General features: G+C 42.5%; 2 protein-coding genes across 17 annotated transcripts in view; one reads left to right on the top strand and one right to left on the bottom strand.

Moving 5' to 3' along the window:
- The window catches only part of BRD8 (bromodomain containing 8), a 32232-nt gene extending 16743 nt beyond the window's left edge, over positions 1 to 15489 (bottom strand). For 2 of the 15 annotated variants that reach the window (XM_025925111.2, XM_086703105.1), the window contains exons 1-13: positions 15197 to 15453; positions 14162 to 14258; positions 8552 to 8621; positions 7466 to 7515; positions 7008 to 7130; positions 6804 to 6884; positions 6319 to 6383; positions 5397 to 5533; positions 4653 to 4871; positions 4118 to 4262; positions 3007 to 3216; positions 2317 to 2597; positions 1526 to 1978 (exon numbers count right to left, since the gene is read on the bottom strand). In XM_025925111.2, the coding sequence (XP_025780896.1) occupies positions 1526 to 1978; positions 2317 to 2597; positions 3007 to 3216; positions 4118 to 4262; positions 4653 to 4871; positions 5397 to 5533; positions 6319 to 6383; positions 6804 to 6884; positions 7008 to 7130; positions 7466 to 7515; positions 8552 to 8621; positions 14162 to 14258; positions 15197 to 15215 (1950 nt within the window). In that variant the 5' untranslated portion in view covers positions 15216 to 15453. The other 13 variants (XM_086703134.1, XM_086703037.1, XM_086703053.1 and 10 more) reach the window with 13 other exon arrangements.
- Positions 15490 to 15645: 156 nt separating this feature from the next.
- Positions 15646 to 26105, top strand: KIF20A (kinesin family member 20A). 2 transcript variants are annotated; one of them, XM_086703158.1, is made up of 19 exons: positions 15646 to 15793; positions 16251 to 16436; positions 17545 to 17634; positions 17738 to 17857; positions 18430 to 18568; positions 18684 to 18871; positions 18958 to 19087; positions 19270 to 19464; positions 19572 to 19683; positions 19791 to 19859; positions 20528 to 20671; positions 20813 to 20978; positions 21146 to 21253; positions 21345 to 21484; positions 23112 to 23214; positions 23513 to 23711; positions 23947 to 24038; positions 24264 to 24401; positions 25547 to 26105. In XM_086703158.1, exons 2-19 carry the CDS (start codon positions 16272 to 16274, stop codon positions 25862 to 25864), a joined length of 2616 nt encoding a protein of 871 aa, XP_086559284.1. In that variant the 5' UTR covers positions 15646 to 15793; positions 16251 to 16271; the 3' UTR covers positions 25865 to 26105. The 2 variants fall into 2 exon arrangements, with proteins under 2 accessions (XP_086559284.1, XP_086559280.1); XM_086703154.1 differs by having other exon boundaries at positions 21089 to 21253.
- The last annotated feature ends 478 nt before the right edge of the window (positions 26106 to 26583 follow it).

Raw genomic sequence — 26583 nt, 5'->3', positions numbered from 1 at the left:
ATGAGCAGGGAGGGGAAGAGAGAGAGGGAGATATAGAATCTGAAGCAGACACAGGGCCCAAACACATGAACTGCAAGATCATGACCTGAGCCAAAGTCACATGCTTAACCGACTGAGCCACCCAGGCACCCCCAGAAGTTTATTTTTTAATGATCAGACTACAGAAGAAACTCTTAGTCCTACCCACGTAAAAGGAATCTAATGGTCACCTTATAAGGAACAGGATAAGCATATATAGCAATGATCACACCTATAGACTATGGCCACATCAACCATGTGACAATTCAGGAATGCAACAGGAAAACCAAAGGCCTAAGCATCACTTTTTTTTAAACGTTCATTTCTGAGAGAAAGAGAACGTGAGAGGGAGAGGGGCAGAGAGAGAGGGAGACACAGAATCTAAAGCAGGGTCCAGGCTCTGAGCTATCAGCACAGAGCCTAACGTGGGGCTCAAACTCATGAACTGCGAGATCATGACCTGAGCCAAAGTCAGACGCCCAACCAACTGAGCCACCCAGGCGCCCCTTAAGCAGTCACTTCTTATCTAAAGTATAACCCTCCATCCTCCCAGGTCGATTTTATTTACTTATTTTTTAAAAAATTTTTTAAAGCTTTTCTTTAAAAAAAAAAAGTTTGAGTAAGAGAGAGAGTGGCCATGAGCAGGGGAGGGGCAGAGAGGGAGAGAGAGAGGATCCCAAGCAGGCTCTGCACTGCCAGCGCAGAGCCCGATGTGGGGCTCTAATCACGAACTGTAAGATCATGACCTGAGTTGAAATCAAGAGTTAGACACTTAACCAACTGAGACACCCAGGCACCCCCTAATATTTATTTATTTATTTATTTATTAAAGTTTTGTTTTTTTTTTTAACGTTTATTTATTTTGGGGACAGAGAGAGACAGAGCATGAACGGGGGAGGGGCAGAGAGAGAGGGAGACACAGAATCGGAAGCAGGCTCCAGGCTCCAAGCCATCAGCCCAGAGCCTGACGCGGGGCTCGAACTCACGGACCGTGAGATCGTGACCCGGGCTGAAGTCGGACGCTTAACCGACTGAGCCACCCAGGCGCCCCTATTTTTGAGAGAGAAAGAGAGCTCGCACACATGTAAGTGGAGGTGCAGAAGGAGGGGGGAGAGAGAGAGAGAAAAAGAGAGAGAGAGAGAGAGAAAGAGAGAGAAAGAAAGAGAAAGAAAGAGAAAGAAAGAGAAAGAAAGAGAGAGAGAGAGAGAGAAAGAGAGAGAGAGAGAGAGAGAGAGAGAAAGAGAGAGAGAGAGAGAAAGAAAGAGAGAGAGAGAGAGAGAGAGAGAGAGAAAGAGAGAGAGAGAGAGAGAGAGAGAATGGGAGGGAGGGAGGGAGAGAGAGAGAGATTGATTGATTCCCAAGCAGGCTCTGCTGACAGCACAGAGCCAGAGCCACAGCTGGGGCTCAGTCCCAGGAACAGTGAAATCATGACCTGAGCCAGAATCAAGAGTTGCCTGCTTAACCGACTGAACCATCCAGGTGCCCCTCCCAGGCCAATTTTAAATACCTCTGTCTTCACAGTTGTAAGTGGAGTCTCATCGCCTTTCCCACCGGAAACATCTGCTTCAGCAATCTCTCCTGGGGCAATGTTTCTTGGTTCCTCATCTAAGTCCTGACTTCTGAGTTCTGGTGGCTCCATACTTGTGGCTGGAACAACTCCAGCTACTATTTCAGGACCTGAGATGCCTTGCTCTGGTTCTGCAGGTTCCATTTTAATCTCAACACTGGGCTCCCTGATGTCCACCAGTTCATGGATTCCTTTGTTTTCGGTTTCCTCAAAGTCCAGCCTTTCTTGCTTGACTGTCATCTCCGGTGCAGGGAGAGATACTGGCTTGTCCCGCTCCTGCTGGATAGGGTGCTCCCAGGGGCCAGGCAGGGACTGGGGATCATCATTCTCTTCACAGAATGACAGTGCTGCTTCTACTGCTGCCACATCCAGCACTTCAGGATGATCATCTACCTGTCCCATAATACATACACTGCTGAAGTCAAAGAAAGAAGCCCAAGTCCCTCAATTCTGTTAGCACCAAATGAAATGACCTCAATCTATAGGTTCTCTCTCCATCTTCTCCATGTAGCAGATGCAACCAATGGGCAGGCACCTGTCCTATGCAAACCAGTAACACAGGGATGGCTGCGAGAGGACTAATGTGAGCACCAAAGGGCTTCGGACTATGGAGATGGAGATGGGCAGAAGCAGGAAAAATGTTTATGTACCTACAAGAAGCAAGGAGAGGCTGAGGAGAGAAGCCTATGTAGGACTGATGAGAGATTCTTTTGGGCTCTGTGAATAGTTACCTTGTCCTCAATGATGGCAATGATGTCTCCAACGGTCTCAAAGTCCAGCTCTTCACCTGTGTAGGACACAGCAATATCCATCTTCTCAGCCAAATCTAAATCTTCTTTCCCATCTATGCTGGGAGGCTTTGATCCTCCAGGAGCCTCGGCTACCCCTGATCGGAAACACTCTTCTTTGATAGAATTGATGATCATGGAGATTTCACTGCTATCCATGGAAACAGTCACAGTATGTGGATCCCCCACAGCCTCCATGGGGACACAGGTGTCAGGCTGACTCACTGAATAACAGGAAGAGAAAAGAATTTCAGAAGCTTATCTAGTACCAAGTGACCACCTGGAGATCAACCAAAGCTATAGACAGATGTCAAGTACCCACACACTTAAGCTCAAAAAGTTACCTTAGATCTACATCTGCCTATGTTTTTTGGTTCTCACTTTTATCTACAAAGTAGGGTGAGCACACATTCTCAAGCCTACTCATATGTGTACACTTAGCCCCTTTCCCCCAACACATAAATGCCCGCCCACATCTTTTCATTCTTGTTTTTCTAAGGATAGAGATGTCCATGGAGAACAGGACAGAAGCATCTGAATTGGAGATGATGCTCTTGGTCAGCTTTCTCTAACTGAAGCTCGAGATGAAATTTTGGACCTAGTGGCTGCTCAGGGCGTGGGTCAGGGACGCACCTGGAGCTACACTCTCAGGAGTGGAGACAGCCGGAGCAGAGGATGGTGCTGGCAGCGCAGGCATCATGACAATGGTAGCCTGGGACACAGACTCTACAGGGGGTGGCACAAGTTTAACTGGAGGTTCACTGGCAACAGTAGTGAAGGAAGCAAGAGGAGTGGTGAACTGTGTAGGACCAGCTTCTAAAAGCCGGGAAAGAGTAGGAGCACCTAACAAAGAGGTACACAAAATGAGGTAAGAGGAAAGCACATGAATACGAAGCAAGAGCCACTTTAAGACTCAACCAAGAAAAGTTTTAGTCTCAAAGGATGAAAGGAACTCTTCTTTTTTTTAAGTAAGCTCATTATCTATTTCCTTACTTTTTCCAAGCTTTCTAATAAAGATCTTCTTCCAAGTTAGGAATAAACCAAAATACTAGAACACACAGGGTGTATGAAAAACGGGTGGAAATTTTTCACTGGAAGAAAATCAAACAATAACAACCAAACCACGAAAAACTGGTATGAATAAATCTGTCACTTCTGCTTCAGTTAAGCATGCTGTAAACCACCCAAGTTCAACACCATTCAAATATCAATAACTGAGGTTTGATATTTTGTAAAGCTTTTCTCTTTGCTTTACTTTTTCTATCTCACTCAATTCTCTCAACATCCTTGTAAAGTACATTATGTTGCAATTAATAAAAAAGCAAACTGGATCTCAAGAGTTAAGTCATCTCGCCAAGGTCACAAAATCAGTAATGTAGGAAGCCTGAGACTCAAGTCCAGTTCTCTGGCTCCAAATCTTGATCCCCTATACTACAGCCTCAGATATCTCTAGCGCCTTTCCATAATTTTGCAAGCCCCAGAGAAGCAGCTTCACTACTAACTTCACTATTCTTCTCATCATTATCTATGCTGTGGTCATCCAGAGATATTACTATTTAGAAGACAGAATGGATTTACAATCTGGGTAACTATGTGGTTTAATAGGTAAGGTAGCTCCAAAAAAAGTTGGGCTTTACATCTAGGATTGACAATTGCTTATTATCAGAGACTAGAAACCAAAGATAGTCAATACTAAGATTAACATCTTTGAAGTAAAGTAGATAATGGAAAAGTAGTGACTTACCTGAGGCAGCAGGGGAGGCTGCAACAGTGTTGGGTGTTTGCTGCATCTCCCCACCATGTATCATGGGAAGAACCCCGCCTACCTCCAGGAGGACACCTGTACTGTTCAAGTGGCCAGAAGCCACAGCCATTTCACTCTCACTGACCTATTAGGGAAGAACAGAGGTGAAGGATACACTCAAGCTTTCCTTTACTACCACTTCCCAAAAAAGCTTCAGCAGTTGACCAAACTTCATGAAGTTAATATCCATAGAGAATAATTTCAGACACAAGGGAAGCTCTACTTTTTAAAACTTATTTGACAAGAGTTCTCTGTAGAAGAGAACCAAAACAGATGTGGTTTCAGATAACTCAGGACCCGAGGATACTATCAACTCATTGGTTTTTTGTTTCTGTTTTTGTTAAGTTAACATTTAATTAGGAGATCTCTTTCTCTTTTGAACTTTTTTTTTCCATGTCATATTTTAGGTCCCAGGCACTCCCTTCCAAAGTACTAAATCACCACAGCTCTCAAACACCCACAGAAGTCTCCATACCAGTCTGGGGCTAGTAGGCAGGAGGCTGCCCTTCTTCAAGAGCTCTGACAGCAGAGGGGAGGGGGGTGGAGTTGCTTTCTGTCCAAGCATCTTTTTCTGGGGTGAATCATCTGTTACTGGGGTCATGGGGGCTTCTAAGGGTGCAGAGCCTGGAGGAAGGGTGTCAGGAATCCCAGGAAACGAGGTGACTGGGGTACTCGGCAAAGTCCCAGGGGTTACCTAAGAGACAACAGAGAACCTTTATCTGACTTCTCATACTCTGGAAGGTTCCCTACTAATCTGGATGGGTTAGTGTGTCTAACTATTACTTTATTAGTCCTGAGTGTAACTGCCCAGAACCCTCTACCCCTCCTGCTCTCAGCCATATGTTTCTTCCAGGTTTCTCTGTTCCACCCAAACTCACAGTGACCCAAACATTCCACCCAACCTGCCTTTTACAAACTCCTTAACCACTACCAATATTATATTTACAAGAACACTATCCCTCATTTCAGCAGAAATTTTAAAAAACTAGTTTACTTACAAACAACTTCTTATTTTACCTATCTCTCAAAAGGTCAAAAGGCTCAACATTTTTAGGTCCATCCTTATCTTAAGAGCACAGAACATGGTAAATTAAGTCTTTGGCCTTCAGACCAAGAGAGGAAATTGCCTCTAGGCCAAAAGTGGTTTCCTCATCACTCAGCTCTCTGCTGGCTTATTGCCCCTTTGCTGATCAATTCCTGCAGATGAAAATATACTCACTCCAGAGGTGGCCTCTTCCATAGTGGTTGTGGTCAAGTCTCCAAGTGGATAATCACCCCCTGGGGAGGCAGAATCTATAGGAGAGCGGACCATCACAGTGGGTAATCTCCGAGGGGGTGTCTTTACTGCTTGACGAGCTAAAACATAAAAAGCAACAATTTTTAAGTTTTCAAGATTAAATAAACGAAACTGGTCACTACTCTGCTATTACATAAAAGACAAACAGGGATGTTGCCTAATTAAAGCAGTATTCTACTTGTGGGAGACAGATACCTTTTTTTTTTTAAAAGTTTATTTAAGTAATCTCTACACCCAACATGGGTCTCAAACTCACGGCCCTGAGATCAAATGTCAAATGCTCTCCCAACTGAGCCAGCCAGTCACCATGAGACAATCAACTTTTAAGACTCATTTTTCCTAAGCATAATTCTCACCCTAAGCAAACCCACTGAACTATCTCATAGGTTCTTGGAATAGGAAGGTGGCTTAAACATCCTTCAATATCCTCTTCAACAACTTATTATTACGATTTTGTTTTTAATAAGAGAAAAGACCTCACTGGCTCAGAGCTAGAGCTACAAATGCTTATATTCTTATCCAATGACTGGGCTATTCTTAATCTTCTTATAGAGCTTTGCTTCCTAAAAACTTAATTATATTCAACATCTATATTATCAAGCCTTCGCATCCTAAAAGGACCCTAAGTCTAGTGAGAACAGAGCAGAGCTCATTTTCCAAGAGTTTCTTCCTGGATATAAAGGGATGTTTTTATTGTGGTAAAAAAGAAGAGGACATAGGTAAGTGCGCAAATAAAATGGAATTAGTGGATTCTATGTTACAATATAGTCTTCAACTGTTATTAACATGCAGTACTGTATATATAGTTAACTGCTAAAGGGAGTCAGGAGGAGGTTCCATTTACCTTGATATGCAGCATCTGTAGCCTTCCTCTTTACTTCAGCCTCCTCTTCCTCCAATTTCTTTTTCCTAAAGCGGGAAGTAAGGGTAAGATCCTAGCCAGCTCTAACTCCTCCACAGGTCATAACACCCTCACAAAGAAATTTCTGCCAGGCTAGCACTCTATGGAGGAAAGGCCTAAAAAGGAATACTTCTCAGCAAAACAGGAAATTTTTAGTGTACTGCCAAACTACCAGCTCTTCATTCAGGCAAACTAAAGCCACTTTTAAGTTAAAATTAAGTTGTATCTTCACACTGAAATATTCCACATTATTGTCTACAACTCATTCTCCCCTCCCAGCTACCAGGCCATGGGGCAGCTTTTCCCTTCCAGAATCACTCCAGACTAAAGGGATGGCAGATGGAGGAGATAAGCCAGAATACTTGAGGAGAAAAGGGGTAAAAACAGAGGAAGGTATACAGAAGGAAGAACAATATAATATAACCCACATCACAATGTCATTGCAAAGCTCATCCAGTCTGCTGTCCATGTGCCCAGCTTGAATTAGTTCTGCATCTCTTTTCAGCCGTCTAGAAATAAAGAGAAATGAGTTAACTGGGTCTTTTAATCTATTATTTAAAAAATTCTGATCAGTATCAAAAGTCAGCCCCTTTGGTCTCTCCCAACCATTTGGCATTCCCTCTGCTAAGTACCTATATTTTTCTTGGGTTTCCTTTATCACTTTCTTTAGTTCCTCAACTCGTTCAGCAGTCAATTTCCGAACAATGACATCTTCAACAGTTTCTACCACTTCACCCTTTTCACCCCTTTTCCGTCTGTAGAAAATTTCAAAACAAAAACGCACATTTGCATAAAAGAACATTTGTTCCCACTCCCACTTGCTTTCTTTGAGCCTCTCCACCATCTAACCATAGATAACTTCTGCTCTATTTTTATCACCCAGTAATATTAATAATATAAATATATTATTTATATATTATAATCATGTTATAATTTTATATATATTTAAAAATACTTATTTATGTATATAAATATATTATATACATATTTATATATTATAAATAATATAAATAATATAAAACTGACAGGATTCCTCAGTAAACATTCTCCACTAAAGAGATGTGGCTTGAACACCTGACTTTGTACTCACTTTGGGGTCTCAGTGGTCTCTAGAAGCTCTGAGTACTGGGAAGCACAATGCTATGAAAAAAAAGTAAAAATATGATGAACAAACCTGGAAAGGAATGATCTTTCAAAGTTTCAACATCTCAAACTAAGGCTTGCAAAGAAGAACTATATGTAAGATGAGTGGTCTCTAGAAGGGCAAATACTTTGCAGTCAAATCAGTTCAAAATACTTAGTACCAGGACATAGAACAGGGAGTCTTCTAACCTAGAATTTATATATGCAAGGAAAAGCAACCCAATAGCCAATATGTATAGTTAATATCTACTGAGTAGTTACCACATGCAAGGTATTGTGCTATACGCTTTACTGGTATTGCCTCAACTAAATCTTTACAAGAATCCTGAAGTACCTTTTATCTCCATTTTACAAATGAGACAACTGAGAATCATGGTCTAAAGAGTCTAAGTGAAGTCACAGTAAACTCAGATCTTTTTAACTCTCAAGCTTGGACCCTCCTTACCTGTTAGTTACACAACAAGAAAAGTTTATAATATGAACATACATGGGTAGACTGGCCAACAGTGGGGAAAAAAGGAAACAGTATTCTCAACTCTTCTCTCTTTGTGGTATAAAAGACTTATGATTAAAGAGCAAGGCCTGGAAGGGAATGCATTTCACGTCTCTAAGACTGCTCTAAAAGAGCACTTGCCATTTGCACCTACATGGATGGAACTAGAGGGTACTATGCTAAGTGAAATTAGTCAGAGAAAGACAAATATCATAGGACTTCACTCATATGAGAACTTTAAGAGACAAAACAGATGACCATAAGAGAAGGGAAACAAAAATAATATAAAAACAGGGAGGGGAACAAAACATAAGAGACTCTTAAATATGGAGAACAAACAGAGGGTTACTGGAGGGGTTGTCAGGGGGAGATGGGCTAAATGGGTAAGGGGCATTAAGGAATCTACTCCTGAAATCATTTTTGCGCTATATGCTAACTTGAATGTAAATCAAAAAACATAAAGTAAAAAACAAAAACAAAAAAACTCACAGGAAAAAATAAATAAATAAAAAATAAAAGAGCACTTGCTTGGGAACTTACTTTTTGAGAGAACCAGTCTGGAGGGCGGCCAGGTTCTGCAAAGGGCTTGATTGCTCTGCTAACTGATACCCTACACAAAATGAGAAAAGCCTATTACACACTAAATAGAAAAAAAAGGGGGCGGGGGTGGGGGTTGAGGGGAAGCTATGCTAATAGTTCAAGGTTTGGAGTACAAAATTTAGAATAAATAAATTGCCACCAGAAAGTATTCTAGAATATGTGACTATGGAAAATGACACAACTACTTTAAAATCATTTAGAGGTAAAGAATCACTGTGAAACCGTTCTCACAGGTGATATATTTCCTGGCTGAAGTGAAGGTATTAGTCTAGTACATCATCATTTCTGTTCATTTGAGAAAGTATTTTCATGTTGATTTTGGCTCTTTTAAAGACATCTGTCTTTTGAAAATCAGTTTGTAATACATTTCAGACTAAAAAGTTATCTTTTAGGGTGCATGGGTGGCTCAATCGGTTAGCGTACAACTTCAGCTCAGGTCATGATCCCACAGTTTGTGAGTTTGAGCCCCGCATCAGGCTCTGACAGTAAGGAGCCTGCTTGGGATTTCTCTCTTTGGCCCTTCCCGACTTCCACTCTGTCAAAATGAATAAACTTAAAAAAAATTTTTTTCTAATAAAAAAGTTATCTTTTGATCCACTAATACAATTCATAGGAATGTAATATAAAAAAAATAACCTAACAGGGTGGCCTGGGTGGTTCTGACTCTTAGTTTCAGCTTAGGTCATGTTCTCAGAGTACCATGAGTTGGAGCCCCACGTCAGGCTCTGTACTAGTAGAGTGCAGTAGAGGCCCCCCCTCTCTGCCCCTCCCCCACTCCCACTCTGTCTCTCTCAAAATAAACTTTAAAAAAATACTAATAATCCAACAAAAAAGCAACTACCAAGAAGAAAGCATGATGTGGACGTGATCAGAACAACAGTTAAGTTTTTCCTAAATGCCTGCAAGGGATTTAACTTATGGCATTTCACCTCAACAAAACATTAAATAGACCATAAAAATAATTATAAAATGTATGTAGCAAAAAGAAACATATGTACTACATAATACTAAGTGAAAAAATGAGACAAATTTCGGCTATCATGTAATCAAGCAATCTTTTAAAAAGTTGTAGATAAAAAGACAAACAGACAAATAAAAACAAGACTAGAATGGGATCACAGTGGTATGCAAAGGGGCTTTAATTGTGTCTATGTTTATTTCTTTAAAAGGATGTGAAGAAAATATGACAAACTATTAAGATTTATTAAATCCAGGTACTGGATACATGGATATCCTATCTTATTCTCCACACTATATGGTTAAAAAACTACATAACTTTTTTATTTTTTTAATTTTTTTTTTTAACGTTTATTTATTTTTGAGACAGAGAGAGACAGAGCATGAACGGGGGAGGGTCAGAGAGAGAGGGAGACACAGAATCTGAAACAGACTCCAGGCTCTGAGCAGTCAGCACAGAGCCCGATGCGGGGCTTGAACTCACATACCGTGAGATCGTGACCTGAGCCAAAGTCGGACGCTTAACCGACTGAGCCACCCAGGCGCCCCAAAACTACATAACTTTAAAAAGAAAAGTTTTTTTTCAATTTGTGTTGAGATAATGGTATCACACAGCTCTTTTCCTTTATAATATTGTTATTATGATATTGTTATATGGATAGCTATCAACAAAAAATAAAGTTCGATACATAATTTACACCTTGTACCAAGAAAAGCCCCAAATGAACCAAAGATTTAAATGTTTAAAAAAATTTTAACTAGGGGCACCTGGGTGGCTGTCAATTAAGCATCAGTTAAGGACTAAGTTAATCCCTGCTTGGGAGTGTCTCTCTCCCTCTCTTTGCTTCTCTTGCGCACCTGTTCATGCACGCTCTTGTGCTCAAAATAAATAAACTAATTAACATTAAAAGAAATTTAACCATGGAAGTACGAGAAAAAATCATAGAATTATTTTATAATCTCAGACTAGAGAAGAACTTTCTAAATAGGTCACAAAATCCAGGACCTGTCAAAAAAAATTATTAATAAACTAAGTGTATTTTAAAAGTCTTAATGTAAAAATATTACCACAAGAAAAGACAATGGCACACTGGTTTTTAAAAAAATGCATCTCGGGGCGCCTGGGTGGCGCAGTCGGTTAAGCGTCTGACTTCAGCCAGGTCACGATCTCGCGGTCCGGGAGTTCCAGCCCCGCGTCAGGCTCTGGGCTGATGGCTCAGAGCCTGGAGCCTGTTTCCGATTCTGTGTCTCCCTCTCTCTCTGACCCTCCCCCGTTCATGCTCTGTCTCTATCTGTCCCAAAAATAAATAAACGTTGAAAAAAAAAATTAAAAAAAAAAAATGCATCTCATAGCTCAAATGGCTAATCTCCCTAGTATGTAAGGAGCCCTCTTCCAAGTAATGAGAAAAGACAAATAAGAAAAATGGAAGAAGGCATCTTACAAAAAAAGCACTATAAACAGCTCTTTAACACACACAGATATTCAACCACACTCAACATAAGATAAATGTAAATAAAAAATATAAAAATATGAGAACCATTTCTCACCTTTTATAATATTGTGAAAGATCGAACCAAAAAACAAGCATTGTGATATATCACCAACGGGAATATAAATCGAAACAATTGGAGTAGGTCAATTTGAAATATTTATCAAATTCTGTATCATATATTCTTTGACCCAATAATCCTATTTTTATTTTACATACAAATATGCAAAGTCATATTTGTATTAGGAAATGTCCATCAAGAGAATACCAGGTAAATAAATTACAGTTACCTGTATCACAATACCACACAGACACTTAAGAAAAAACAGAATGAGACAGAGCTTCACATACACTAAGTTACAGAAAAAAAGACAAGCAACAGCAAGGTAAAGAACAGTATATATAGTATAAAACCATTTGTGTTTACAAAGTAGGAGGAGAAGGGTGCTTGGATGGCTCAGTCAGTTTAAGTGTCTGACTTTGGCTCAGGTCATGATCTCTCGGTCCCTGGGTTCCAGCCCCATGCTGGGCTCTGTGCTGACAGCTCAGAGCCTGGAACTTACTTCAGATTCTGTGTCTCCCTCTCTATCTGCCCATCCCTCACTCATGCTCTGTCACTCTCCCTTTCAAAATTAAACATTAAAAAAAAAAAAGGAGAAGAAAACATGTATTTGCTAATGTATATAAAATCAATGCCAGAGAAACACAAGTAATGAAACTCTAAGAAAATGCTAACACTGGTAGATGAGGTATAGCAATGGAAGACACTGTGTGCCATTCTGAACTTGGAAACTTATGATTTAGTACCTCCAAAAAAAAGAAATGCAATTTAAAATTTCAAAGTTTTACTTAAGTGTTCTTATACTATTTTTAATTTGTGATTTATCAAATTAGTGTGATGCATTTTGTCTTAGGGTTTACCATTTAATTTGGTTTAAAAACAGATATTACCTAGGATATCCAGATTTCACCTTTAAAAAGTTATTTGAAGGGCACCTGGGTGGCTCAGTCGGTTAAGTGTCCGACTTTGGCTCAGGTCATGATCTCACAGTTCATGGGTTCAAGCCCCATATCAGGTTCTGTGCTGAGCTCGGAGCCCGGAGCCTGCTTTGGATTCTGTGTCTTCCTTCCTCTCTCTCTGCCCCTCCCCTGCTCATGCTCTCTCTCAAATATAAATAAACATTAAAAAAAAATTTTAAGTCATTTGGAAAATATATAAAGCTGCAGAAATGTTAAGTGTAACCAGCAATGGTGCCTCTGTAGACTCATTTGAACAATTAAAATAGTAGAGATGTGCCACAAAACACAAATTTGTTTATTAAATAATTAACAGGCTTAAGACAAGTAAAAGGTGTCTTTTGATTCTGAGGAAAAACAAGCAAATGTTAAAAATAAAAACGGGTACGTCCTAGAAGTAAAAAAAAAAAAAAAAAAAAAAATTGGAAACCAGAGTCCTTACTTTCTGGTCTCTAAAAAGAAATACTGAGTGCCAAGACAATTTCAATAGGGAAAGAACAGTCTTTAACAAAGACCGGAGACTGAGACAACTGCAAATCTACGTGTAAAAAAGATCCCCGTCTTACAACCTACAGAAAAATTACTCAAAATGGATCACAGACCCATATATAGCTAAAACTATAAAGCTTTGGGGATGCCTGGCTGGCTCAGTCAGAAGAGCATACAATTCTTGATCTCAGGGTTGTGAGCTCGAGCCTCCCACAATGGGGGGAGAGATTAAATAAAAACATAAACAAAATAAACCTAGCTTTGAAAACATAGAAGTAAATGGTCTCTTAGCTATGACACCAAAAGCATAAGCAACACAAGAAAAAATAAATTGGACATATCAAAATTAAAAACTTTTGTGCCATAAATTAAACCAATCAAAAAAAAAAAATGAAAAGACAACACACAAAAGAAAAATTTGCAAATGATCTGACAAGCAATTTGTGTCCAGAATATTTACAGATCTTAAAGCTCAATAATAAAAATATAGATAATCCAAAGGATCTGAGCAGACATTTTCCCAAAGACAGACAAATGACCAATAAGCACCTGAAAAGATGCTCAACAACATTAATTATCAGGGATATACAAATCAAAACCACAATGAGATACCATTTCATACCCATTAGCATGACACACAGTAAGTGTTGTCAAGTATACAAAGAAAATTCATTGCCTGTGGAATATAAAGACCATGGGGCCCTTTTATTTTTAAAAAATTTTTAAATGTTTACTAACTTTTGACACAATGCGAGAGACAGAGTGCAAGCAGCAGAGGGGCAAACAGAGGGAGACAAAGAATCTGAAGCAGGCTCCAAGCTCTGAGCTCTCAGCCCAGAACCCCACGCGGGTCTCTAACTCACAAACCCTGAGATCATAACCTGAGCGAAGTAGGAGGCTTCACCGACTGAGCCACTCAGGCGCCCTAAAATGGGGCCCTTTTAAAACATAGTTCTGCTGGGGCGCCTGGGTGGCGCAGTCGGTTAAGCGTCCGACTTCAGCCAGGTCACGATCTCGCGGTCCGTGAGTTCGAGCCACGCGTCAGGCTCTGGGCTGATGGCTCAGAACCTGGAGCCTGTTTCCGATTCTGTGTCTCCCTCTCTCTCTGCCCCTCCCCCGTTCATGCTCTGTCTCTCTCTGTCCCAAAAATAAATAAACGTTGAAAAAAAAAAAAAAAAAACAAAAAAACAAAAAAACATAGTTCTGCTATTCCTCAAATTTCATTTATATGAAATGTCCAGAATAGGCCATCTAGAGAGACAGGAAGCCGACGGGGTATTTTTGCCTGAGGGTGTGTGTGGGGGTAGATGTTACTGAGGTGGAGAGGAGACTGTCAAGTGGCAGCTTAAGGAAGGGATAAGAGACTGCTTTTAAGAGTAATGAAAACGTTCTAAAATTAGTCTGTGGAGATGATTACACAACTCTGTGAATATACTAGGTTACTTTTATGGTATTTGAATTAAATTTCAATAAAGCTGTTAAAAAACAAATACTGCTTAAAGGTTAGTATGATTAACTGTAAGATTGCACCAGTGTAATAAAAAAAATACCCAACAGTTTCTAAGACCCAAGAAAGCAGCCATCTTAGATGCCTTACCAATTTTGATCTCCACTCCTCATAACCGAAGAGGCTAAACAGAGCTTCTCTCGGATGGACCATGGCTCTGTAGGGCCAGTACTCAGCAGCTTGTGTTCTAAAAGGAGAAAAGTCTTAGAGAACAAGCCACCCAGACACTAGTTCTAAGGCCCAAAGTAAGGACTAAAAGCCTAATGCAAAACATCCCGGATTCTAAGAAGAAAATGAGTTACTATCACCGAATATTGATTTTCACCTAAGAAAATACCACCACCGAATGATTATTCCATATGAATTGCACTGAATATCTGGCAAACCTTTTACTTCTTCAAATGACATGGCTACCGTTTTATTCTAAAAATGGAAGGGGGAAGGTCAGAGTAAGATAAGGCACTTCCCGGAGAGGCCCAGTTTTAACATTTTATTCAAATTTGAACGCAAAGGCTTCTTCCCAGGATTCCGAGCGGCCACCCGCTCCTCCACCCCGAGCCTAGTGCCCTGCCTCCTTCTTAGCATAAACTTGTTTACTTCTCTCAGTACCTCCTCCCCCAAGTAGCTGTCGGGCCTAAAAGACCTTTTCAGTGTATCAAACAGAGGAAAATGGCTGAGACGCAGAAAACGCAGTTTCCCTAGTGGCCGAAAAAACTAACAGTTAAAGTACCCTGTTTCTGTGGGAGATAGAGTACGGGCCTCAAAAACGTTGGTCAGAAAACGAATGGCTTTTGGAAATCAGGCTACTCCGTACGGCTACCGGCATTTCTTCGTCTGCACACCCAAGACTCCAGAGCCCCTTTATCTCTCACCCCGCAGAGCTCCCAAACACACAAAGATTCGCCGAGCTGCTCCTCTCAAATCTCCGCAGCCTCCCTGAAACACAAGACCCTTCGCTTCTGGGCGTCTAGTCGTTGGTCTTCACAGTACGATCGAGCGCAGGTCTTTGAAGACCCTGGGTTCTTAAGCAAATCATTGCACCTGTTCCCTAAGCGCGTGACAGAAATGTGGTGCCTAGTCTCGGGTCTAAGAGGCCTTCCACACAAAAACAGCGGACATACTTACTACCCGTTCCTGTCGCCATCTTGGCCCCGAAGACTCCAACCCCCTCTCAGGGAGGACTGCCTGGTGGGGCTTAAGACCTGGAACTCTGGGAAATAGAGTCCCGACGCTTGTTCGCGATGCCTCCTGGGAAGCGTAGTCCCAACCTTCAGGACGAGCAAGCTCCCTAAACCAGGTTTTTTGAGCGATCTTAGGAAGCAATGTGCTAAAAAGGATGGCTCTGAAGCCTCAGAATTTCCTTTAAGTTTCTTAGAAAAGAAACGTGTGTATCCAAGGAAAAGTGTTAAGCGCGAAAAATTCTAGGCTTTCCCAAATCCAAACTCCGACAGTTGGTAACCCGGACCCGCATGAGCAGGATAGAGGTCAGACCAGAGCAAACGGTCTAAAAGGCTCCACCGCCCCCTTTGCTTGCGCTGATTGGCAGCTGCAGGCGCCGCTATCTGATTGGCCGAACGAACGCAGCGCGTAATTTAAAACATTGTATCAGTAACAAAGGTGCACCTCGTGGGTGGAGTTGTGCTCTCAGACTGCGAAAGTCCGGGTTCGGCTGCGGGGTGTGAGTGAGCCGGTACCGGAGGAGGAGCGAGTGTCGCGTCTTTGGTGAGTTTGCGGGTCTCCTGGAGTCCAGCGGCTGTACGAGTTCTTGCCCTCCCGGGATAGGTTTTCAGAAAGCGAAGCTGCCGCCGTCCCTTTTTTTCTTTATACGTCTGTCCTGCCTTTGGGCCTGGGGGCGGGCTTCGAGAAGAAGCCTAAAGCTAATTATACCACCTTCTTCTCTACACCGGTGGGTGAGGCACCCTAATTAGAGTGGGGATTTTGCTTGTGGAGGGAGGTATCTGTTCATTCCTCATGACGGTCGGAAATGCCTAAGACTGGATTACATAATTAACCCGTCTCATCCCCTTCTTCTCTCCTGGCATTTGAAGGGAAAAGGGAGTAGGAATTCAAGCAGCGAGAGGAAGGTGTCCTGGGGCAAGAAAATTGTTTCTTAGCTAGAATTTGCAGCCCCTTGTGTCCTTTAAGGTTCTCCTCCCTACCCACTCTTGTCTCTTTGTAGACCTAAGCTGCCCCTGCTGTCATGTCGCAAGGGATCCTTTCTCCGCCAGCCGGCTTGCTGTCAGATGAGGAAGTTGTAGTCTCCCCCATGTTTGAGTCCACAGCTGCAGATTTAGGGTCTGTGGTACGCAAGGACCTGATAACAGACTGTTCTGTCATCTCCACCTCCCTGGAGGATAAGCAGCAGGTAAAGGAGTTGGACAGTGGCTTGGCAGCAGAAAGTGATATCTTCAGCCTACTAGTTGTCCATACAGAATTAGTTTCAGGGCCAAGACCAATAATCCTGAGGGTCTGGGAGATGAATTCCAAATTAAGATCATGACAAGTAAAAAATGTAAATTTGTGTGTCCATAGGAAGAAACATTATTTACATTGTACAAATGAAACATTGTCAAGTGCATACTCAGTTAATCCTGTGAGAGAAGGCTAATAGTTCTCTCTTCTTCACTGTGATGCCTAGATGTGTTAATTTACACAAGAGCATACTGCCCATTAAGTAAGGTTTTAATATCAACTGTCGCTTCCATTTATGGAGGCTTTCTGCTAAACTGGGGTTTCTCAGCTGCAGCATTAGTGACATTTGTGGCCAGATAATTTGTTACAGGGGGCTGTCTTGTACCTTGGAAGACGTTTAGCATCATACCTGGCCTCTACCCACTAGATGTCACTAGCTCCTTCCCACTTGTGACAACCAAGGAACTTACCCTGACATACCTCAATGTCCCTTGGCAGGAAAGTGGCTCTGGTTGAGATCACTTCTACTGATAAGTCTCCTCTTTTATAGAGAAAGTTTCATGAGAGTAGGAGCCTTAAGAAAGTCCCTGACTCCAGACTACCAGTGCCTATTAAAGTTTGGGGGCCATAGTAGGCAGATCTCTAAATATCTGTTGAATGAATGAGGTGGGAAAAAGAGGCAGAGAGTCTAAAGAACTTGTTCAAGGTGTCATTGTTCTAAGTGATGGAATTGGGACTGAAATTTAGGTGTGTCTGCCTCCAGGGTGCTTACCTGTTGTGTTTTGCCAAAATACCACATGCTGATTTTCATACCAGTTAACCAGTTCTGATTCAGAATGTCATTGTGGCAAGCCAGGTTTCCAAGATACTAAAGATAGTGAAGGGTGATGAAGTAGTGAAAAAACACATGTGGATTGAAATGATTATAGAACTATAGAGTAGCTGTACAGAGACATTTGAGGTGAAATGGAGGTAGTGTTAGCATGATTCTCTGGAACTACTCTATGTTTGCCCATCTGTTTGGAAGTAACTGCTGATTCCAGCCTGGAATTCTACCACAGGTTCCATCTGAAGATAGTACAGAGAAGGTGAAAGTATACCTGAGGGTCAGGCCCTTGTTACCTTCAGAGTTGGAACGACAGGAAGATCAGGTGAGTTTCTGAGGAGGGAGGATTCAAGATGGAATGATGCAGAACAGAAGGGGTTCCCAGGATTATTTCCTTCTGTGACAACTGTTTTCTTCCCCCTTCTCAGGATTGTGTCCGTATTGAGAATGTGGAGACCCTTGTTCTACAGGCACCTAAGGACTCCTTTGCCCAAAAGAGCAGTGAGCGGGGAATTGGACAAGCCACACATAGATTCACCTTTTCCCAGGTATGGAGGTACTGGTTTATGAGCAAGGGACCAACATGTAGAGGCAGCTTTATTCTCTCTTTAAAGGGAAGCTTTTTACTTGACTCTGAGTTCCTTATATATGCATGTCTACAATTTTGGGGACTCTTGTTATGTGCTAACCAGTGCATCAAGTACTTTATGTGCATTAATTCCCAACATTTCTATTATTATTATTATTGTCCCTATTTTCCTGATAAGGATATTATAGCTCAGTGAAGGTTATGTTGTGGAAGCCATGTAGCTAGTCAGTGGTAGAGTTGGGACTTGCACCTAGAGCTACCCATCCCCAAAGCCCACACTTGTCATCATTGTGTTAACCCATTGTGTTTGCAGCATCAGACTTAGTGGCTAGCATTCCTTACGTATTTGTTGATTTGGATGAAAGATGCACTGGAAGAGAGTGGTTTTAATCTTTAATGTTTGTAGAGCAGCTGGCAGCACTGTAGGAAGAAGTTGCTTAAGTAGTGTCCAGAGACAGTCACCCAGGAAGGGATGCTTCTGCCTCTACACAGATGAGGGATGGGCTTCTGAGAAATTGGGTCTATCTCTAGATCTTCGGGCCAGAAGTGGGACAGGCATCTTTCTTCAACCTGACTGTCAAAGAGATGGTAAAGGATGTACTCAAAGGGCAGAACTGGCTCATCTATACATACGGAGTCACCAACTCAGGGAAAACCCACACAATTCAAGGTGAGTTAGTAGGCCTCACAGAATTGCTGATTGGCCTGTAATGGTGTTTTCTTTGCCTTTTGATGCTTTGAATTGGGGAATAGCACTTAGCTGTCCATTTTTCGCATGCTTCCAGGTACCATCAAGGATGGGGGAATCCTACCCCGGTCCCTGGCTCTGATCTTCAATAGCCTCCAAGGCCAACTTCATGCAACACCTGATCTGAAGCCCATATTCTCCAATGAGGTCATCTGGCTAGACAGTAAGCAGATTCGACAGGAGGAGATAAAGAAACTGGCCCTGCTAAATGGAGGCCTCCAAGAGGTGAAGTGTTGATGTTCACAGAGGTGGGGATAAGAGGATAAATCTCTGGAAAGTTTTGTGCTTATCTTTTTCCTGCGCCCCTCCAGGAGGAGCTGTCCACCTCCTTGAAGAGGAGTGTCTACATTGAAGGACGGATGGGTACCAGTAGCAGCTTTGACAGTGGCATTGCTGGGCTCTCCTCCATCAGTCAAATGACAAGCAGTAGCCAACTGGATGGTATGTACCATGATTGAGCTTTGTGCCAAGTAACAGTAGAAACCCACTCCCTTGCTCCCAACAGCTGCCAGGGGTAAAGACCAGAGGTTGCAACCCAAGTTGCTCCTTCTAAGGCCACTGCAGACCATAGGGGAGATGGACTACTCTAGGGTTGATACCCTGTACATTGGCTTCTTCCCCAGAAATGAGTCACCGATGGGCACAGCCAGACACTGCCCCTGTGAGTGTCCCTGCAGACATCCGCTTCTCCATCTGGATCTCCTTCTTTGAGATCTACAACGAACTGCTTTATGACCTGTTAGAACCACCTAGCCAGCAGCGCAAGAGGCAGACTCTGCGGCTGTGTGAGGATCAGAATGGCAATCCCTATGTGAAAGGTATGGGAAAGTGGGAGGCAGGGGACAACCCTGAAAGGGGACTTGGGAGAAACCAGGAAAAGTTAGGTGCTCCCATCTTATGTATTCCTCTCTCTTCTTTGCTTTAGATCTCAATTGGGTTCACGTTCAGGATGCTGAGGAGGCCTGGAAGCTGCTCAAAGTGGGTCGTAAAAACCAGAGCTTTGCCAGTACCCATCTGAACCAGAACTCTAGCCGCAGGTAAGTGGGTTGTGAGAGTCAGCTTTTCACTGTGTTCTAGGAAACATTGGTCCTCTACATAGTCATGGAAGATATACAGTAACTTCTCTTTTTTTCTTGATTTCCAGTCACAGCATCTTCTCAATCCGGATCCTGCACCTTCAAGGGGAAGGGGATATCATCCCCAAGATCAGCGAGTAAGTTTTTCCATTTAGAAATTTGGGCTTTGGAGCGCCTGGTGGCTCAGTTCGTTGAGCATCTGACTTCGGCTCAGGTCGTAATCTCACAGTTTGTGAGTTTGAGCCCCATATTGGGCTTGCTGCTATCAGCCCAGAGACCCCTTTGGATCCTATGTCTCCCTCTCTCTCTGCCCTTCCCCCTCTTGTGATCTCTGTCTCAAAAATAAATAAATCTTTAAAAAAAAAAAAAAAAAAAAAGAGGGGCGCCTGGGTGGCTCAGTCAGTTGGGGGACCGACTTCTGCTCAGGTCATGATCTCACTGCTAGTGAGTTCGAGCCCCACATCGGGCTCTGTGCTGACAGCTCAGAGACTGGAGCCTGTTTCAGATTCTGTGTCTCCCTCTCTCTGCCCCAACCCCCGCTTGTGCTCTGTCTCTCTTGGTCTCTCAAAAGTAAATAAACATTAAAAAAAATTAAAAAAAAAGAAATTTGGACTTCTTGGTCATAAGTGGTAATAGAAATAGGGGATAAGGGAGGGCCTCAGAGGAATTACTTCTGTTAGAGTCTTGCTCTGCTTCCTTGAGTACAGAGATTCTTGGTGGGTCCTCCCCTCCCCAGAACAATATGAAGGGCTGGAAAGCTCATAACATGTGGGGTCCTTATGTCAGATCCTGTCCATTCTTCAAGGTTGTCACTTTGTGATCTGGCTGGCTCAGAACGCTGCAAAGATCAGAAGAGTGGTGAGCGGCTGAAGGAAGCAGGAAACATTAATACTTCTTTGCACACCCTGGGCCGCTGTATTGCTGCCCTGCGCCAAAACCAACAGAATCGGTAAGCTTCTGATTACAAGCCATGCGCTAGGATGATCTGGAGCACTACAGTTTGCTGAGAGACTTCCTGGTCACCACTGGGGATGGTGCTGGGTTACACCAAAGGCTGAAATTCTGCTCAAAGCTCTGTTCTCCCTGCTAGGTCAAAGCAGAACCTGGTTCCCTTTCGTGACAGCAAGTTGACTCGAGTGTTCCAAGGCTTCTTCACAGGCCGAGGCCGCTCCTGCATGATTGTCAATGTGAATCCCTGTGCATCTACCTATGATGAGACCCTTCATGTGGCCAAGTTCTCAGCCATTGCCAGCCAGGTAAGAAGTTGTAGGTGTGATGGTTGTGCTCACTTTGGGCTGGTACCTTTATTTAAGGAATCTACTAGGGACTAGTTATGAATTCAGTTGATTTCCCACCCCACCCCTAGCTTGTGCATGCTCCACCTGTGCAACTGGGATTCCCATTGCTACATTCATTCATCAAGGAACACAGTCTACTGGCATCTCCCAGCTTAGAGACAGGAGTTAAGACAGATCCAGGCCTTGATGAGGACACTGAAAATGAAGCTGACATTTCCATGTATGGCAAGGAGGTGAGAATGCAAAAAAGCTTTGGTGTATCAGCTTTATGGCCATGTATTTTCCATGCTACCTTCCATCTGATCACTTCTGTGTTTCTCCTAGGAGCTCCTACAAGTGGTAGAAGCCATGAAAGCACTGCTTTGTAAAGAACGGCAAGAAAAGTTGCAGCTGGAGATTCAGCTTCGTGATGAAATTTGCAATGAGATGGTGGAGCAGATGCAGCAGCGGGAACAGTGGTGCAGGTACCAGCTGAGTGACTCCTCTTGGTCTGTCAATAGGACCAGAGGGTGGGAAATAGAAACTATCATAGATCTTGTGGCTCAAGATCTGTCTCCCAAGCTTGCTTCTCAGAATCTTCACTCACTTATCTTCTCTTTTTTTAAAAAAATGTTTTATTGAAATATATATGACACACAATGTTATATTAGTTTCACATGTACAACCTAGGGATTTGACACTTCTGTACATTATTCAGTGCTCACCACAATAGTAGTCACCATCTAGGGCACCTGGGTAGCTCAGTTGGGTAAGCATATGACTTTTGATTTTGGCTCAGATTATGATCTGACAGTTTGTGAGCTCCAGCGCAGAGCTTGGTTGAGATTCTCTCTCTCTCTCCCCCTCTCTCTCTGTCTCCCACTCATGCATCCATGCTTTCTCTCTCTCTGTCTCAAAAAAAAGAAAGTGTAGTCCCCATTGGTCAACCATACATTATTATAATATTACGGAGCGTATTTCCTGTTTTACTTTTCATCTCTGTGACTTATTTATTTTATAACTGGAAGTTTGTACCTTTGAATTGCTTTTACCTATTTTACCCATTTCCCCTACCCCCCTGCCCTCCAGTTTGTTCCCTGTATTTAAAAGTCTGTTTTTTGTTTTAAAGTTGAGACCTGCATGGGGTGAACTCGAGTCTTGCTTTAGGCCTCATGCTGACACTGTAGCGCCTGTGTAGGATTCTCTCTCTGCCCCTCAGTCACCTGCACCATCTTTCTCTCTCAAAAATAAATTTAAAAAAGGGGTATCTGAGTGGCTCAGTTGAGCGTCTGACTTTAGCTCAGGTCACGATCTCACGGTTCGGGAGTTCGAGCCCCACATCAGCTTGCTGCCGTCAGGCTGTCAGCGCAGAGCCCACTTCCTTTCCTCTGCCCCCCTCACTGGTTTGTGCTCTCCAAGAAAACAAAACAACAACAAAAAAAATGACAAGACTGGGGGCACCTGGGTGGCTCAGTCAGTTAAGCGTCCAACTTCTGCTCAGGTCATGATCTTGCAGTTTGTGGGTTCGAGCCCCACATCAGGCTCTGTGCTGACAGCTCAGAGCCTGGAGCCTGCTTCTGATAGTGTGTCTCCCTCTCTCTGCCCCTCCCCTGTTCACTCTCTGTCTCTCAATAATAAATAAATGTTAAAAAAAACTTTTTTAAGTGACAAGACTGGAATAAAGTCTTAAGTTTAAAAATAAATAATTTTAATAGTATTTTTAAGTTCATTTGTTTTTAGATTTCACATATAAGTGAAATCATATGGTATTTTGTCTTCCTATTTATTTTGAGAGAGAAAACATGAGTGGGGAGGGTCAGAGAGAGGAGAGAGCAAAAATCCCAAGCAGGCTCCACACCAATAGTGCAGAGCCCATTGCAGGGCTCAAATGCACAAAGTGAGATCACAACCTGAGCCACAGTCAGATGCTCAACCAACTGAGCCACTCAGGTACCCATCTGATTTTGCTTAACCGAAGACTTTTCTCTGTCCATCCATATCACTGTAAACGGCAAGATTTCATTCTGTATAGCTGAGGAATATTGTGTGTGTGTGCATGCATGTGTGTGTATGGATACCACATCTTCTTTATCCATTTTTCTCCTCTGAAAGTGAACATTTGGATACCCAAAAGGAACTGTTAGAGGAAATGTATGAAGAGAAACTAAAGATCCTCAAGGAGTCACTGACAAGTTTTTACCAAGAAGAGCTTCAGGTGAGTTGTCCTGAACCAGCCCCAGCCAGCTACTGATTCCCATCACTGGGTTGCCTGAGATAAATAGATTTTATAAATGCTGGTACAGCAGGAATATGTAACTCAAGTTTTTTCTAGTGTCTTTGGTACTATATATGTGTCATTCTATGAATTGATTAAGGATTTGTTTGGCCTAGAAAATGGTATAAGTGCTAACAGGCATTAAGTGTCAGGGAAGGTTTTATTCACCATTTGGCCATCTGTTCCTGTAGGATTTGTCTGACTGTGGATGGAATTTTGTTCTCTGCTTCCCTCTTAGGAGCGGGATGAGAAAATAGAAGAGCTAGAAGCTCTTTTGCAGGAAGCCAGACAGCAGCCAATAGCCCATCAACAACCAGGGTCTGAATTGTCCCTTCGGCGGTCACAAAGGTTGGCGGCTTCTGCCTCCAGCCAGCAGCTCCAGGAGGTTAAAGCTAAACTGGAACAGTGCAGAGCAGAGCTACGTTCCACCACTGAAGGTGAGAGGTCACAAAGCATGAGAGTGGTTCAGAGAACTGGTTTTCAAACTTGGGCCTTCTGACTCCAACTCCAAAATACTTTCATCAACTTGGACCTGTATCTCCCTAACCTCTCACTCTAGATTGCACATTGCCTCACGTTCTGTATTTGTTGCAAGCTACTGTTAACTCAGTTAAGAGGGAAGTCGAAGGCTAGAAAGCCTACATTTTGAAGTTTCTTTTTTCCTTCTCTCAGAACTACAGAAGTATCAGAAAATGTTAGAACCACCACCATCAGCCAAGCCCTTCACCATTGATGTGGACAAGAAATTAGAGGAGGGACAGAAGGTAATTGATACCTTTCTCTGTTACCAAGGCTCTTACATAAAGCAATTTCCTTTCCAGTCTGATTTACATGAGGACCAGGGGGTTTTTGTGCTGTCCTGGAGAGTGGCTACTTCATTTAACTGACTAGCCTTTCTAATTTTACGTCTCTCAAATGGCTGTTGAGTGCCTCCAGATCATTATCCTGGTTGGTCTTGGCCAGTGTGGTTCCTACTCATTTTTTTTCAGAATATAAGACTGCTGCGGACAGAGCTTCAGAAACTTGGTGAGTCTCTCCAGTCAGCAGAAAGAGCCTGTTGCCACAGCACTGGGGCAGGAAAACTTCGCCAAGCCTTGACCACTTGTGATGATATCTTAATCAAACAGGTAAGGACACCCTATATATTTCCTTCTCTCACATCAGCCCACCCCAGAGTATATGTGAGAAAAAAGAATGAGAAGCAGATGAGAAAGGCAGACATTTGGGGGCTGATTTTAGAATAAGGAGAGTTTGTTTTCTTTGCAAAATAAAAATAACCATTCACTAAGTACAAGGCACTATGCTATGTAATTTATAGGTGTTTTCTCTGTTGTAACAACCTGATGAAAATAAATAGTATTGTATTTCATCCAAAATGTGTAGACTTTAAGGGGTGCCTGGCTGGCTCAGGCAGTAAGCATGAGACTCTTGATCTCGAGGTCATAAGTTTAGTTTATTCTTTTAATTAAAAAAAAATGTTTTTAATGTTTATTTTTCTGAGAGAGAGAGAGAATGCAAGCAGGAGAGGGGCAAAAGAGAGGGAGACACAGAATCTGAAGCAGGATCCAAGCTCTGAGCCGGCAGCACAGAGCCCAATGTAGGCCTCAAACCCACAAACTGAGATCATGACCTGACACGAAGTTGAACCCTTAACGGACTGAGCCACCCAGGCACCCCAAGTGGGTGTAGAGATTAGCAAAAATAAGTAAATAAACTAAAAAATAAAAAGGAGCTGTGTATCTTGATTTGATACCTAGGCACTAACGTTCTTGGAGGTTAAGTAAACTTATTCGAGTTCATGCCACCTCATGGTAAAAAATGTCTTCCTCTTCAGTGCTATTTGTTGGGGTCTTAAGGAAAATACCCCCTATTCCATTAAAAGCTCTAACTTAAAGAATTAATCTTTTTTTTTTTTTAATTTTTTTTTAACTTTTTTCTTTTTAATGTTTGTTTATTTTTGAGAGAGAGAGGCAGAGTGTGATGTGTGCGTGGGGGTGGGAGTGGGCACGGAGCAGAGAGGGAGACACAGAATCCGAAGCAGGCTTCAGGCTCTGAGCTGTCAGCACAGAGCCCAATGTGGGGCTCGAACTCACTGACTGTGAGATCGTGACCTAAGCCAAAGTCAGACGCTTAACCGACTGAGCCACCCAGGCGCCCCAAGAATTAATCTTTTTAAAAACAGTTGTTAATAACAGATGGTGAGTACCTTACCCTTTTGTTTCTATAATACACCAGACAGAAAGGTTTTCTGTAACTTTATTCATCTTTCTAGGATCAGACCCTGGCTGAGCTGCAGAATAACATGATGCTAGTGAAACTGGACCTTCGGAAGAAGGCAGCATGCATTGCAGAGCAGTATCATACTGTACTAAAACTCCAAGGCCAGGCTTCTACCAAAAAACGCCTTGGTGCCAACCAGGAAAACCAGCAACCAAACCAACAGCCCCCAGGGAAGAAACCATTTCTTCGAAACTTACTTCCCAGAACACCCACCTGCCAAAGCTCAACAGACTGTAGCCCTTATGCACGGATCCTTCGCTCACGGCGCTCCCCTTTACTCAAATCCGGGCCCTTTGGCAAAAAATACTAAGGCTGTGGGGAAGGAGAGAGCAGTCGTTGCTCTGAGGCGGGTCAGCTGCTGGAGAAATAGGTCTCTTTTAAGCTTTACCACGTACCTGGAACTGTATCCAGAATGCAATATACAAGTACTAGTTATTTTCTTCCCTTTTGTAATATAATCACCTATGTAATCTCATTGCTTTTTTACTTATATGGTTTCTATGCACACACAAAGTTATATTAAATAAACATATTCACATTTTTTGTTTGAATTCCAAATTTAACAAATTCATTAAAACAGAACTTGTAAAATGGGAAAAAAATTTTTAAATTAAAAATTCAGGCCCTTTGGAACCTTGCACAGGAATGGCAGTAGAGACGTGTAACTAATGTACAGCTAAGAAAGCTTGGTAAAAAATGAATTCAAGGGACATTAGATATTCTAAACCTTCCTTAATATAAAATGAAGTGTCAGACTTTAGTTGGTGAATGGGTAACAAACTTGTTCTGGAAACAGTAAAGGAAGGCTGGGCCCTGAGCTCAGAATAATCCATGGTATCTACAGTTCAAATTCATTACAGCAGACATTACAAGCATAGCATATATTACCTCCTACTGAATACACATGCACAGGCCTGAAAGCCTCCAAGAGCACAGCAAGAATGACTCCCTTTGCCTTGTCTAAACAGGTGAAGGCTGAAAGGAACCATTCTGTTGGGAGAAAATAGGCGGGGGGGGGGGGGGCGGGTA

Source organism: Puma concolor, chromosome A1, assembly GCF_028749965.1.
Source record: "Puma concolor isolate L17-30 chromosome A1, mPumCon1.1.hap2, whole genome shotgun sequence".
Lineage (NCBI taxonomy): Eukaryota > Metazoa > Chordata > Mammalia > Carnivora > Felidae > Puma > Puma concolor.
The sequence above is the reverse complement of the archived record's forward strand: the minus strand, read 5'-3'. Positions and strand labels throughout refer to the sequence as shown.

What these genes read in the sequence shown, in the direction of transcription:
- KIF20A (XM_086703154.1), top strand. Translation starts at nt 16,272, where the DNA reads ATGTCGCAAGGGATCCTTTCTCCGCCAGCCGGCTTGCTGTCAGATGAG. An exon ending in CCCTGGAGGATAAGCAGCAG is followed by an intron (nt 16,437 to 17,544) that starts GTAAAGGAGTTG and finishes ATTCTACCACAG; the next exon opens with GTTCCATCTGAAGATAGTAC. An exon ending in CAGCGGGAACAGTGGTGCAG is followed by an intron (nt 21,485 to 23,111) that starts GTACCAGCTGAG and finishes CTCCTCTGAAAG; the next exon opens with TGAACATTTGGATACCCAAA.